At 43.1% G+C, this 16,088-nt stretch overlaps 2 protein-coding genes across 3 annotated transcripts in view; both read right to left on the bottom strand.

Moving 5' to 3' along the window:
* The window catches only part of LOC117962895 (CD276 antigen homolog), a 42,289-nt gene extending 32,687 nt beyond the window's left edge, over nt 1-9,602 (bottom strand). The window contains exon 1 of the mRNA XM_059012321.1: nt 9,453-9,602. The gene's annotated coding sequence lies outside the window, so the exon portion shown is untranslated. The remainder of the gene's footprint in view (nt 1-9,452) is intronic.
* On the bottom strand, nt 1,174-14,749 carry LOC131709690 (uncharacterized). Of its 2 annotated transcripts, XM_059012361.1 has the most exons (3): nt 14,542-14,749; nt 3,721-3,802; nt 1,174-3,346 (listed from the first exon to the last, which is right to left on the bottom strand). In XM_059012361.1, the coding sequence occupies exons 2-3, from the start codon at nt 3,798-3,800 to the stop codon at nt 2,626-2,628; spliced, it is 801 nt and encodes a 266-aa protein (XP_058868344.1). In that variant the 5' UTR covers nt 3,801-3,802; nt 14,542-14,749; the 3' UTR covers nt 1,174-2,625. The 2 variants fall into 2 exon arrangements, with proteins under 2 accessions (XP_058868344.1, XP_058868343.1); XM_059012360.1 differs by lacking the exon at nt 14,542-14,749 and having other exon boundaries at nt 3,721-3,878.
* Between the last annotated feature and the right edge of the window lie 1,339 nt (nt 14,750-16,088).

Genomic DNA, 16,088 nt, shown 5'->3' with positions numbered 1-16,088 from the left:
CAGGTAGCCTTTGTCAGCTACTGAAGAGCATTACCACAAAGCAGCAGCAGCTGCAGAGGAAATGTGTTGAAGTGGAGGAGTCCAATGAAACCAGAGCCAGGAGAGAGATCTCTCGCTGTTTAGCTTTGCCACAAATCACTGCTGAAGAGGATCCTCTGATGTGGTGGAATACGCATGCAGCAGATCTACCAACGTTAGCTAGTTTGACCAAGAAAATCCTCTGCATACCTGCTACAAGTGTGCCATCTGAACGGGTTTGTAGTTCTGCAGGTCACATTTCAACACCATTTCAGTTAAACTTAAAACCAGAAAAACTGAATATGTTGGTGTTTTTACACCATAACCTAAAATGAAAATTCAAAAGCAAGGGAATATTGACTGTAAATGCTGGTGGTGGTGCTTGTGTTAATGCACTAGTTGGGTATAAAGTTGAACTGAATTTCAGGAGGCTGTGTGGTCCAGTGGTTAAAGAAACGGGCTTGTAACCAGGAGGTCCCCGGTTCAAATCCCTCCTCAGCCACTGACTCACTGTGTGACCCTGAGCAAGTCATTTAACCTCCTTGTGCTCTGTCTTTTGGGTGAGACGTAGTTGTAAGTGACTCTGCAGCTGATGCATAGTTCACACACCCTAGTCTCTGTAAGTTGCCTTGGATAAAGGTGTCTGCTAAATAAACAAATAATAAAAACAATATTGAAATAAACTGTTTGTCAAAACTTTTAACTAAAATTGCTACCAAGTTCATATTGTACTTAATTATATTATGCAAAGAAAACATCTTTAAGGTTAATAGTTTATTTGGCCTCAGTTCAGTTTCAGGTTGAATACAGAAATGTATACAGACAAAGGAAAATAAATACATATTTTTTTCTAATAAATAGATTTTTCTTTACAGGACAAAAAATAATCTCCATACTATATTATTAAACAAGTTGAGCATATTTTTCTATTCTTTAAAATATACTAAAATAGTACAGAGAATTCAGACTAAGAATTTCTTGGTTTTGGAGTTAGGGTTCTATGTTAAAAAAAATAAATAAAAATAATAATAATTAATATAAAATCCATGTTCGATGCAACTGTTTTGTATTTGCTTCATTTTATAAGCGTGTGTGACAGGGATGGCTAAGTGGTGACGTCAGGCCAGACACAGGAAGAGTAACACTCAGGCAGGACCGCGTGCAAAGGCGTTCGCGCCGTTTTATTTTAACAAACACAAAAATAAAATAAAAGGTTTGAACAAAAAAAACACTTCTCACAGAGCAAAATAAAAAAGATAAAGAAAAACAAATCACCAACACAAAACTCAGGTCAGGCTGAGCAGATCGCGTTCACCGATCCTGTGGTTATTTTAATGACTGTTTCTTTCTCATCTCGTTCGCTCGTTTCCTCCTCCCGAACACCCAGACCTTGCAGCCAAAGAAACAGGTCTTTGATATCATGGCCGAGGGGTTAACTGGCTATTAATCCTCTCGTTACCGCTCGGCCACAGTCTGCACGGGTAGAATTATTAAGCGTGACTGCCAGCTAATTCAATAATTTACTAGCTGACAGTCACGCATTCTCACAAGGTATTTTAAAACAAAAACAATACATCATGGCGGACGGCACCTCGCTCGTCCTTGCCAAACAAAAACAACTACGGCTTTTCACCTTCATATTTAAACATAATAAATAATAATAATAATACAACAAAACAAATACAAAATAATAAAAAGAAGGTTAAAGAGGTTGACTGTAGAATTGATTCTGATTTTTTATATAGATTGCTTTTCTGAGTTGTGTTTGTTATGCGGTTTGCACGTATGAAAAAAAAAATGGCACTAAATCAAATTCCACTGACAATACATACTTTGTATATTGCAACAGGCCGCCACATTTCTGGAGTAAAATAGGTTTTACGGGAGTGATTCACCAAATGTTTTGGTTGCAAGTATTTCTGGCTTCACAGTATTTTGTCCCAGCACTGTAATAGATACTCCAAGTGCTGTCGCTGCTTTCAGAAATCCTCCGAACACGGCTCAAACTCTTCAGCGCTCCCCTTCTCATAATCCATGTATGCTGCCATATATTTTTTTCAATCAAATACTAATATAAAATAAAGGTAGACAAGCAAAACTGCAGAAATAATCCAATGAAATACTCTGTATATACTTGAGATCGTTGATCGTCTCCAGCTCTTGTCAATGTCTTCACAGATAAAGAGGGATTTGTGCACGGAATGCAACTGGATAATAAAGTCACCTGATGATTTCCATCTCTCCTCCCCGACTTCAAAACACACACACTAACCCTGCCTCAGAGCATGAATACAAAGAGATCAGATTGAAAATAAAAACCCCAGAGAACAGACGGCAAACCTTGATGTGCGCAGGCAGGGCGTGGTACTGCAAGTGCTCTTTCCTTTGATGTGCATCCTGGAGATGAAGAGGTTAATGTCATGTTGAATAAACTACTGTATCTATGTGCTGGATTGTTCTGATATCGTGCAAAGACAACGAGAGTACAGATTATAGTTCAGTTGTCTCGGAAACAATGCGATTTAAAAAATTTCTCTTCAACACTGAACACGTTTCCTAATTCAAACTGACTATTTCGTTTTGGGAGCTTGTATTAAACTGGGTAAATTAAGCAGTGCAGGGGAGCGGTCTGACTTCACTGGGCTCCTCGATCACATCTGATAACGGCACTGCCTGTGCTGGACTAGAAGCCTTGTTGGACTTCCAGCTGTGACATGTGTGTGTTTTATAGAGCCACAGACCAACACAGAGACTTGCAATCACACAAAGAGCAAGAAGAGGAAGAAGTGCTCCTAAACCCCTCCAGTCAGAGCTCGGGACTGTCACAGGAGCTGGTGCTGCTGTGGGTGGAGCCGGAACCACGACTACCTCAGTCAGGCCCCACCCGGACAGTCTAGTGTAATCAGAGCAGTCGTATTCTCCAGCATCTCCCTCCCTGACTCTCCTCAGCAGCAGTGAAGCGTTCCCGCGCTGCAGCTCAGAATCAAACAGGCTGGTCCTGCTCACATACTGAGGGAGCTGATGGGCAAGCTGGTCCGTGTTGTCATGGTAACTGTGAACGATGCGCCCCGTTTCTGTTCTTCTCCAGATCACACCTGACTTCTCATCCCAGCCTCCAGCTGTGTAGTTGAAGGTGCAGCTCAGGATACAGTCCTGCCCCTCAGTACACTTCACTGAGCTCGGGACTGTCACAAACTCACTGTCGCTGCTCACACTGCCAGCAGCCAGTATGAGGATTGCCAATACCCCGGTAACAGCAGCAGCAGCAGGGCCAGTGAAGCGCACTCTCCTCTTTAACTGGATCCTGGTCCTTCTCTTCAAATAGAGCCTGAACAGGAGAAGAGCAAAAAGTTCAGAAATATACACCAGGGTTCAGAAACACAGACAGACAGACAGAGGGTTATAAACACACACACACCCACAGGGTTATAAACACACACACAGGGTTATAAACACACACACACACAGGGTTCAGTACATTTATGACTCAGACACTCACTAGGACAGTTTGCTCCCAGGCTGCCTGATGTGATCCGATGCCAAAGAAACAAGTTCAATAGCGAGCAGAAACTTGAAACAGAACAGAAGACAAGAGGAGAAAGTGACGCATCAAACTCAGCGCAGAGAGCAGGACGAGAAGGGCACACATTGAAGCCAAGAGAAAAGAAACCCTGGAGTACAATACTGGATCTGGGGTCTTACTGGTTCCAGGGCAGCTCAGGTGAATTCAGGGACGCTTCTTCTCCTGCAGAGTCCATCCTTTTTGCACGCTCCGTCTGCATCTCTGTACCGACACACAAGAGAAATCTTAAATTCATACCACGTTACACACTGGAGTCACTAAATAGTCAAAGACTCGTCTGTCTGCTTATCATTATTATTACACATCACAGCGCTCTTAGTTATAGACTATATACTCCAGGAAAGTTTCATGAAATTAAACCGACAAGGAAAGGGCCATTGTGAAAGCCTACAGATTCACAACCAAAAAACTACACTTCCCCATGAGCCTCTCTTACAGGTTCACTTCAGCTACAGGAGGCACAGGGTCTCCCTCCCATTTCTTCAAGACCCAGAGCCTACACCAAACATGCCAACTTTGAACCCTTGTGAATACACGACAACACTGCTTATTACAAACTAACCTGGCTGCACACACACACACTCGGACCTGCCTAATTGGGATTGCTGCTGAAATGGGATACAACTCTGGGAGACGGTTCTTCCCAATGCTATTGACGTTGTTTAATTGGGACGTCACTTTGTTTAATTGGGATGCAGTATTTTCAAATGATGAATGGAGATCGCTTTTCAGAGCAAGACAGGTGGTGCAGCACTGTGCAGGGAGTGTGTGATTACACTGTGACTTGAGTACATTGAGTAAAGCACGCTGAGCTCCTGAAGGAGGAGGAGGAGGAGGAGGACGAGGAGTCTCCTGTGGTTTCTCAGGCAGCTCTTGCAAAGAAAGTTGCCGTGTCAACATCGCAGGTGCGATTCACTTTGTTTAGGAATAATAAAAACATTGACTCGTATTTTCAATGATGTATTTAACATTTAATCATAATGTGATGTGATTTCATTCGTTTTCTTTTCATTAAGAATCAAAAAGCGTGACTCGGGTCGTCTCAACTGCCTCTCGTTTAATTAGGACAGCCGCTTATTCGGAGCGTTCATTTACATGATCCCACCTCAAATTTGCCGATGTTTAGACATTAGAAAAAGAAACGTATACTGCAGATATGTAAATTAACATAGGCCATGTAAACTCATTGTTAGACTTCGTTTGCATTTTAATTCCAAACACAATCTGTATTTACAAAAATAGTCCGGCTTCACTTTAGGACATTATTATTATTATTATTATTATTATTATTATTTATTTCTTAGCAGACACCCTTATCCAGGGTGACTTACAGACTTACAGTAAACAAAAATACATTTCAAGAATCACAGTACAAGTAATAATACAATTAAGAGCAAGATAAATACAATGACTTTGGTTCTAGCAAGTACAAGTATATGACAAAATATGATTCAATAACGGAGCAGATAAGTGTCAGTGATAGTTACATCAGTATGTAATTAAATACAAAATACTACGGATTAAATAACACTTGACAGATTACAGTACTCAAAAGTACAGTGTTAAATGCAGTAAAATAGGGGGCAGATAAGAGCAAGTAAAGCGCATTTAAGTGTCTAGAGGGAAAAAAAAGAGGAGTTCTACAGGTGCTGTCTGAAGAGGTGAGTCTTGAGGAGGCGCCAGGGAAGGTGGTCAGGGACTGGGCAGTCCTGACATCTGTAGGAAGGTCATTCCACCACTGCGGGGTGAGGGTGGAGAAGGAGCGGGCTCTGGAGGCAGGGCAGCGTAGAGGAGGTAGGGCCAGTCTTCTAGTGCAGGAGGAGCGGAGAGGTCGAGTAGGGGTGTAGGGAGAGATGACTGTCTGGAGGTAGCTGGGTGCAGTCTGGTCAATGCATCTGTAGGCTAGTACAAGAGTCTTGAACTGGATGCGAGCGGTGATTGGGAGCCAGTAAAGTGAGCGGAGCAGTGGAGTTGCTTGGGAGAAGCGAGGCAGAGAGAACACCAGGCGAGCAGCGGAGTTCTGGATGAGCTGGAGCGGACAGGTGGCGGACGCAGGGAAGCCAGCCAGGAGGAAGTTGCAGTAATCTAGGCGGGAGAGTACAAGGGCCTGAACCAGGAACTGGGTTGCTCAGGAAGAATCGGCAAGTGCGTGCCAGAGTGGAGATGTGCTGGGAATAAGAGAGGCAGGGGTCCAGGGTGACGGAGGTTCTTAGCTGAGGAGGGAGAGACTGTGGTAGATTCCAGGGGAACAGAGATAGAGAGATCAGAGGAGGGGGAGGAGGAGGAGGGAAAGAACAGGAGGTCAGATTTAGAGAGGTTGAGTTTGAGGTGATGCGAGTGCATCCAGGAGGAGATAGCAGACAGACAGGTAGAGATACGGGAGGGGATGGTGGAGTCAGAGGTAGGGAAGGAGAGGAAAATCTGAGCATCACCAGCATGTAAAGTGCTTTGTGGTGACCTGTTGCAAAAGGCGTTGCATAAAAATAAAATTGAATTGAATTTTGAAAGATAGCACAGTCATTTTTCAATTCATTTTTTTCTTGTGCTTCACTTTTGTTTGCTACAATTTGCTTTGCTTTTGCAATGTTGAAACGCAATGTCTGGCTCTGCTAACACAGACACACATAAGAACACAGTAGGTATACAATTCTAAAGTTTTGGCAGGGAAAGAACTCACGTAGAAATAAGTTTTGATTATCAAAAAGCAAAAAAAAAACAACTATAAACCAACTGAAGAACACAACAGCAGGTGTAATAATGATATTTGTGTAGGTATGTGTTTGCTTGTGGGTACTGGGTAGAGGGTTCAGAGTTATAACGTGCTCTGGACCTTCACCTTGCTGGAACTAAGAATATTGGACCTTCACATAAAATAATTGACAAGCCCTGATCTACATCGCTGAGTTGGCTACAGTGCTGGAGCGTTCTGCAGTCCCTAGCCTCACTCTCCATGACACACAAATTAAATGCCTGCTCTACGCAGATGACCTGGTCCTCCTGTCACCCACAGAGCAGGGTCTGCAGCAGAGCCTGGCACAGCTAGAGCAGTACTGTCAGACCTGGGCACTGACAGTAAATATGAACAAGACCAGAGTTATGGTCTTCCAGAAAAAACCCAGATCTCAGGGTAACAGGTACCGCTTCACCCTGGGCAGCGCCACACTGGACCACAGCACCAGCTACACCTACCTGGGTCTGACCATCACGGAGCTTTAACCTGGCAGTGAATGCATTAAAAGACAAGGCATGCAGGGCTTTCTACGCCATAAAGAATCAACAAAATTAAATTACCAGTAAAAACTTGGCTTAAAATTATTCACAGTTATTGAAGTGATTCCTCTCTATGGCAGTGAAGTGTGGGGACCTCTCATAAACCCTGATTACAAAACATGGAACACAAGCTACTGAATCATTAAACCTGGAAATGGCAAAAACTCTTCTACAGCTACACAGAAACATACCCAACAGTGCGTGCAGGGCTGAACGGGGCCGGTTCCCATTGCTACTCAAGATTGAGAGCAAAAAATGACTGGGTCCATCGAAACCAGGCTGACCCGTGCGCATCTAAACCAGGCTGACCTGAGCGACACTCTGTGCCCAGAACAGAATCCCCTCAGCACTACAGAGCGACACACTGCACCCAGAACAGAATCCCCTCAGCACTGCAGAGCGACACACTGCACCCAGAACAGAATCCCCTCAGCACTGCAGAACGACACACTGCACCCAGAACAGAATCCCCACAGCCAGCTGGTACTGACGCTCACCCAACTGAGCCAAATTACCCCCTGTGAGCTTCACAACACCAAGAAAAAACAACTCCCAAACTCAATAATGACAAAATTGACATAAAATTAAAACACACATAGAAGCCACATTGGAAAGACTAATTAAAAACACAGAACAAACTAGAGTGCTATCGGGCCCTAAAAAGAGACTTTACCCCAGCTGAATACCTGGTCAGGGTCAAAGACACAACACTGAGGCAGATCCTGACCAAGTACAGACTCAGCGACCACAGCCTTGCCATTGAAACTGGCCGACATAAAAAACCCTAGAGTGCCAGAGAAACGTGGCTGTGCTGTCACTGTGAAGTGGGAGAGGTTGAGACAGAGATGAACTTCCTGTTACACTGCCCCCAATACAAACACACCAGAGACATGTGCTTCCCCATCAGGTGACAGAATTCCCTGGACTCTCCGACACGGAGAAACTGCCAGTCCTGTTAGGAGAGGGGCAGCAGCTGCCTGCCACACCCTGAGAGACGTCACAGACACTCTGTACTGAGACCAGACACAAGTGTAAATACGAGGGGCGGGGGGCTATAGGGGAGGGGGGAGAGTATGTTTGTATTGAGGAGTTGTGTTGATGTTTGTTGTTTAAATTCTTTGGCAAAACTTAATTTATTTTGTCATGCCAATAAAGCTTCTTTTGAATTTGAATTGTACTGAAAAACGTATCACTGAGACAAGGCAGGAGATGTCAAAGAGGAAGTGTCATCATACAATGAACACGTTTCTAGCAGGTTAAAAAGCACATTTGGAAATAAAACTATATGTGGAAACTTAAAGGAATCCCCCCCCCCCCCCCCCCCAGTACTCCACTGTCTCTGTATTCCTTAAACTTTGCCGGTTCAATTATGACACCTCTATACACCATTTACATTTAACACAGAAATAAAATGGAGGGCTCCCCAAATTAGAAGGAGATTTATCCCGCCTCTGAGGCAGCTTATTTACATAATTTTTTAAAGGTCAAATGAAACGAGAACGTGTTTGTTTTGTAATTGTTTTAAACTGTTTGTATCATATACAGCCCTCAACTATCAATGTAATTCATGTTCTTAAATAAATGAAATGGGCACCTGCAGACCTGAAACTATTGCATTTAATTACTGTTAAAACAGAAGATGTATACTTAATGAAATACATGTTCTAAAACGTGTAAAATATTTTTAAAACATTAATTTTCCAAATGTGAAAATAACTATGTTATATTATTCACTAACATACGTGTGTTAGAAGGTACCTGTGGTGAACTGAAAGTGAATATAGACTTATTGTAATAGGAAAATATGTTTCCAAATACTTTTGTCGTATTTTACAGCCACTCCCATTGTGTGATGGGCAGTTTGCTGCACAGAGTGTTCAAACCAGGACGAGCTTCAATCCAAAACCGGTATATAGCGACCGCAGTTCTCTGTGCTTGGTTGCAGTTCAGTGTCCTGCAGACCTTTTTTCAATGCTACTGCTGGTTCAACCTCGTCTTTAGTCACACCAAGTGTCATTGTACTGTAATAAGTTAGATATTGCAACACAGCAGCCTGCATGAAAATACAATATTCTGTTATACCGGCGCGACGATGCTCTATGAAAACAACCGGACAAAATGAGCGTCCCAAGGTTCCGGGACACTGGGACCAGTGTTCCAAAAGAGGGACTGTCCCGTCCAAAAGTTAAAGTCTGCTCACCTTAATATTATATGCGACATGTTTAACAGTAAATAAATAAATAGACAAGTGGGTATGCTGAACATCTCCCAATATTTAAAAAACACAAAAGCGAAATTACAAAACGTATTTTATATATAAACGTAATCGAATCAGGCTGCACAAAACACATTTTGCTTTTTGTTTTTTATAAATAAATCATGTATTTAAAACACAGATTTTACAATCGTAGGGTATTTACCACGAGCATTACCGCCGCAAGAATGAAAGGCAGAATAAAGACAGAAATGAATAAATAAACACACACATTAATAAATTAATTAATAAACACATACATTAATAAATATAACGAGACAAAGCACTGCCTTTGCAAACAATAAAAACAACTTTAAAACACTTTACCTTCCACGGTTGGCTGCAGCGTTCATTCACACAGTCGACTTTAAGTGTGTTTAATGCCACTTGACTAGTTTATACCAAGCGGTGACTCCGCCCAAAGAATGGATAATGGCTCTATGCTAACAGGAAGTGTGTGTTTTGTGAATAGCTGTGTTTTCTGTTTGATTGCGCAAGGTGGTTTCAGTCTGTCAGCATGTGCATAGTTATGTATTCTTGCCAGAACTGAAACAGCTGCGACTTCATGCTATACTCCTTATTATTATTATTATTATTATTATTATTATTATTATTATTTCTTTCTTAGCAGACGCCCTTATCCAGGGCGACTTACAGACTTACAGTAAACAAAAATACATTGCAAGAATCACAGTACAAGTAATAATACAATTAAGCGCAAGATAAATACAATGACTTTGGTTCTAGCAAGTACAAGTATGACAAAATACGATTCAATAACGGAGCAGATAACAGTGTCAGTGATAGTTACATCAGAATATAATTAAATACAAAATACTACAGATTAAATAACACTTGTGACAGATTACAGTACTCAAAAGTACAGGGTTAAATGCAGTAAAATAGGGGGCAGATAAGAGCAAGTAAAGTGCATTTAAGGAAGAGTGATAAGTGTCCAGAGGGAAAAAAAGAGGAGTTCTACATGAGGGTCTGGAGGTAGTTGGGTGCAGTCTGGTCAAGGCATCTGTAGGCGAATACAAGAGTCTTTAACTGGATGCGAGCGGTGATTGGGAGCCAGTGGAGTGAGCGGAGCAGTGGAGTTACTTGGGAGAAGCGAGGCAGAGAGAACACCAGGCGGGCAGTGGAGTTCTAGATGAGCTGGAGTGGACAGGTGGCGGACGCAGGGAAGCCAGCCAGGAGGAAGCTGCAGTAGTCTAGGCGGGAGAGTACAAGGGCCTGAACCAGGAGCTGGGTTGCTCAGGAAGAATCGGCAAGTGCGTGCCAGAGTGGAGATGTGCTGGGAATAAGAGAGGCAGGGGTCCAGGGTGACTCCGAGGTTCTTAGCTGAGGAGGGAGAGACTGTGGTAGATTCCAGGGGAACAGAGATAGAGAGATCAGAGGAGGGGGAGGAGGAGGAGGGAAAGAACAGGAGGTCAGATTTAGAGAGGTTGAGTTTGAGGTGATGCGAGTGCATCCAGGAGGAGATAGCAGACAGACAGGTAGAGATACAGGAGGGGATGGTGGAGTCAGAGGTAGGGAAGGAGAGGAAAATCTGAGCATCACCAGCATGTAAAGTGCTTTGTGGTGACCTGTTGCAAAAGGCGCTGCATAAAAATAAAATTGAATTGAATTCTGAAAGATAGCACAGTCATTTTTCAATTCATTTTTTTCTTGTGCTTCACTTTTGTTTGCAACAATTTGCTTTGCTTTTGCAATGTTGAAACGCAACGTCTGGCTCTGCTAACACAGACACACATAAGAACACAGTAGGTATACAATTCTAAAGTTTTGGCAGGGAAAGAACTCACGTAGAAATAAGTTTTGATTATGAAAAAGCAAAATAAAAACTCTATAAACCAAGTGAAGAACACAACAGCAGGTGTAATAATGATATTTGTGTAGTTATGTGTTTGCTTGTGGGTACTGGGTAGAGGGTTCAGAGTTATAAGTGCTCTGGACCTTCACCTTGCTGGAACTAAGTATATTGGACCTTCACATAAAATAATTGACAAGCCCTGATCTACATCGCTGAGTTGGCTACAGTGCTGGAGCGGTCTGCAGTCCCTGGCCTCACTCTTCATGACACACAAATTAAATTCCTGCTCTACGCAGATGATCCGGTCCAGCTGTCCCCCACAGAGCAAGGTCTGCAGCAGAGCCTGTCACTGCTAGAGCAGTACTGTCAGACCTGGGCACTGACAGTAAACCTGGACAAGACCGGAGTTATGGTCTTCCAGAAAAAAGCCAGATCTCAGGGTAACAGGTACCGCTTCACCCTGGGCAGCGCCACACTGGACCACAGCACCAGCTACACCTACCTGGGTCTGACCATCAGTGCATCAGGGAGCTTTAACCTGGCAGTGAATGCATTAAAAGACAAGGCACACAGGGCTTTCTACACCATAAAGAATCAACAAAATTAAACTACCAGTAAAAACTTGGCTTAAAATTATTGACAGTTATTGAAGTGATTCCTCTCTATGGCAGTGAAGTGTGGGGACCCCTCATAAACCCTGATTACAAAACATGGAACACAAGCCTCTGAATCATTAAACCTGGAAATGGCAAAAACTGTTCTACAGCTACACAGAAACATACCCAACAGTGCGTGCAGGGCTGAACGGGGCCGGTTCCCATTGCTACTCAAAATTAAGAAAGCAATAAATGACTGGGTCCATCGAAACCAGGCTGACCCGTGCGCATCTAAACCAGGATGACCCGAGTGACACACTGCACCCAGAACAGATTCCCATCAGCCAACTGGTACTGAAGCCATGCACCTAGCACCACAGAGCACTGCAGAGCGACACACTGCACCCAGAACAGAATCCCCTCAGCACTCCAGAACGACACACTGCACCCAGAACAGAATCCACTCAGCACTGCAGAGTGACACACTGCACCCAGAACAGAATCCCCTCAGCACTGCAGAGTGACACACTGCACCCAGAAAAGAATCCCCTCAGCACTGCAGAGCGACACACTGCACCCAGAACAGATTCCCATCAGCCAACTGGTACTGAAGCCATGCACCTAGCACCACAGAGCACTGCAGAGCGACACACTGCACCCAGAACAGAATCCCCTCAGCACTGCAGAACGACACTCTGTGCCCAGAACAGAATCCCCTCAGCACTACAGAGCGACATTCTGTGCCCAGAACAGAATCCCCTCAGCACTGCAGAGCAACACACTGCGCCCAGAACAGAATCCCCTCAGCACTGCAGAACGACACTCTGTGCCCAGAACAGAATCCCCTCAGCACTGCAGAGCGACACACTGCACCCAGAACAGAATCCCCTCAGCACTGCAGAGCGACACACTGCACCCAGAACAGAATCCCCTCAGCACTGCAGAGAGACACACTGCACCCAGAACAGAATCCCCTCAGCACTGCAGAGCGACACACTGCACCCAGAACAGAATCCCCTCAGCACTGCAGAGCGACACACTGCACCCAGAACAGAATCCCCTCAGCACTGCAGAGAGACACACTGCACCCAGAACAGAATCCCCTCAGCACTGCAGAGCGACACACTGCACCCAGAACAGAATCCCCTCAGCACTGCAGAGCGACACACTGCACCCAGAACAGAATCCCCTCAGCACTGCAGAACGACACACTGCACCCAGAACAGAATCCCCTCAGCACTGCAGAGCGACACACTGCGCCCAGAACAGAATCCCCTCAGCACTGCAGAGCGACACACTGCGCCCAGAACAGAATCCCCTCAGCACTGCAGAGTGACACACTGCACCCAGAACAGAATCCCCTCAGCACTGCAGAGCGACACTCTGCACCCAGAACAGAATCCCCTCAGCACTGCAGAGCGACACACTGCACCCAGAACAGAATCCCCTCAGCCAGCTGGTACTGACACTCATCCAGCTGAGCCAAATTAACCCCTGTGAGCTTCACAACACCAAGAAAAAACAACTCCCAAACTCAATAATGACAAAAACTGACATACAATTAAAACACACATAGAAGCCACATTGGAAAAACTAATTAAAAACACAGAGCAAACTAGAGTGCTATCGGGCCCTAAAAAGAGACTTTACCCCAGCTGAATACCTGGTCAGGGTCAAAGACACAACACTGAGGCAGATCCTGACCAAGTACAGACTCAGCGACCACAGCCTGGCCATTGAAACTGACCGACAAAAAACCCTAGAGTGCCAGAGAAACGTGGCTGTGCTGTCACTGTGAAGTAGGAGAGGTCGAGACAGAGATGCACTTCCTGTTACACTGAAAGGAGAGCTGAGCTGAGCTGTGTTTGCAGGAAGCAGGAAACTGTTAGAGTTGGTTGCGGATTCTTTTTTGCTTTTTAAATTAATTAAGCTTATCTAGAAACGATGTAACATTTTTTCTGAAGTAGTACTGCGCTAACTGTCACGGATACAGCTCTGGAATGCTGTTCGTTTTTTATATATATGGATGATTTGAAACTGAAGAAAACGGAGATCGATTTGCAACCCAGGAATAACGCGCAGTGGGTCCTCGGACACGACAGGAAGGGGTGAAGAAGGTCTGTTAGACTTTTCCTTTTTTGTGCTGGACAATGCTGGATTACAATTTGTTTTTTTTCATAGTATTATGAGCGTTTGTTTTGATACTTTATTTTTCTTTGGAGTATGTTTCTTGCAAGTTTGTTTTGTCTTGAAGCATGATTGACTTTGTCTTGTTTGTGTTTTTTTTTTTTCTGCAATAAGGAACTTTGTAACTGCGTTAATTTACATGGACTGTTTTCTTTTTGTTAATACTTTTTGATTGTGTTTCAAACTGTTTTGTGTACCGTTCTTACCAGCAATATCCAGGGTTAACAGGGTCATTTTGAGTGGTCTTTGCCGTATTACTTCCAAAATATTTATACCAGTGTATACACTATGCATTTTATTGTGCTATGAGGTTTCTTAGAGCAATGTTTAAGGCATATTTTGCTTCCTTTGGATTGACATTGTACTGTTCTACAGTTTTTTGCCACTGTAAAAAGGTTACTGGAGATTAAAACACTCTTACCCACGAACTTTTGGTCGCATTATTCGCTGTCAATCAGTCTTTAATTCTCTGTTTTTTGAAATCAGTTAGTTTTGGCTTGTGTCTTAAAAGTCTGGTTGTTACAATCTCTCAGTATTTAAAAAAACACAAAAGCGAAATTACAAAACGTATTTTATATATAAAATGTAATCGAATCAGGCTGAACAAAACACATTTTGCTTTTTGTTTTTTTTATAAATAAATCATGTATTTAAAACACAGATTTTACAATCGTAGGGTATTTACCACGAGCATTACCGTCGCAAGAATGCAAGGCAGGATAAAGACAGAAATTAATTAATAAACACATACATTAATAAATAAAACGAGACAAAGCACTGCCTTTGCAAACAATAACACAACTTTAAAACACTTTACCTTAAACGCTTGGCTGCACTGCTCACACAGCGGACTCTGTAAGTGTATTCAATTCACTGGTTCTGTGCTTCATGTAACTGTCTGTATTACACCAAGCGCTGACTCCGCCCAAAGTCAAGACCCGCTGGTAAGAACGGATAACCAGTGAAATGATTTATGCTAACAGGAACTAGCAGACTCGCCTTGAGCGGAGAGATGCACCCGAGAATACAGGCAACCGTGGAAGGCTTTCTCTAGCTAGAGAATCCCCGCTCCTTTTATACCCTCCTGATGTGACGTAGATGTTGATGTGACGTAGATGTCCATATTTGGACATCTACGTAGGCACTGTAGTGGAGGACACATGACGTTGCCTGGGGGAAAAGGCAGCACGGAGAGAATTTGAATTAAATTCTGTGCAATAAATAGAAGGAAAAGACCGATCGTTTTCCCTCCACATGGGATCAATGCATCCATAGCTTTAATACCGGCCATTAAAATGAATGATTGTATTTGCTAATGTAACCCCCATGCTTCCTGTTTCCAAATATGGGTATCAGTGAGTGTTTCTTTAACACGCCCCCCCCCCCCCCCCCCCTTCTGTGCCCGCAATAAACACGTGCACAGTCAGTTGCCTGCATGTTAATTTCCAATGTGCATCCGAGTGCCAGAGCTACCGTCCTAGGAATACATCTGAAATTTCTATATGCTGTATCTTCACTGTCCTGCATTGCTATTATATTTTATTAATAGTTCGTGGAGACCGGAGATTACGAAGAGTGGAGGACTCGATCCATTGCATCTACCGAGACGGCTTGTAATATTGCAGCGGGACTGTACAGTTCAGCAGAAGGACTTGGTTTTTTTTATATTTTTAAGTCCTCCGGAGGTACTTTAGTCGTTGTGCACAACTGATAGAAACATTTTGTTTTATTTTATATTTTTATTTCCAATGTTTTTTTTTTTTTTACTGTGAACAATATTGTAACAATTTTAATTGCTACATATATTATTATTATTATTATTATTATTATTACTTATTTCTTAGCAGACGCCCTTATCCAGGGCGACTTACAATTGTTACAAGATATCACATTATACATTATTTTTACATACAATTCCCCATTTATACAGTTGGGTTTTCACTGGAGCAATCTAGGTAAAGTACCTTGCTCAAGGGTACAGCAGCAGTGTCCCCCACCTGGGATTGAACCCACGACCCTCCGGTCAAGAGTCCAGAGCCCTGACCACTACTCCACACTGCTGTAATATATATTACTTTTATAAACATTTTTTTATAAAGTATATTTGTTGTTGCTGAGTGATTCTTTATAATAAAGTAACCTGGTATAAATATATTAAGGCAACTGTATAACGTAAAGTACGTTTTCTTAAGAAGGGTATACGCAGCATTAGAGAGAGATCTCCAGAATTCACATATATTTTCCCTGAACTTAATTCTCAATGTGACTCATTGTATAGTGGGTTACACTATAACAAAACAACAATGTAGTTGTACAGATGGTTCTACATGGCTTTGAAATTTAGTGGCTGTGAGATAAAGCACT

Source organism: Acipenser ruthenus, chromosome 44, assembly GCF_902713425.1.
Source record: "Acipenser ruthenus chromosome 44, fAciRut3.2 maternal haplotype, whole genome shotgun sequence".
Lineage (NCBI taxonomy): Eukaryota > Metazoa > Chordata > Actinopteri > Acipenseriformes > Acipenseridae > Acipenser > Acipenser ruthenus.
Note: the sequence above shows the minus strand (reverse complement) of the source record. Positions and strands in the feature narration are given on the sequence as shown.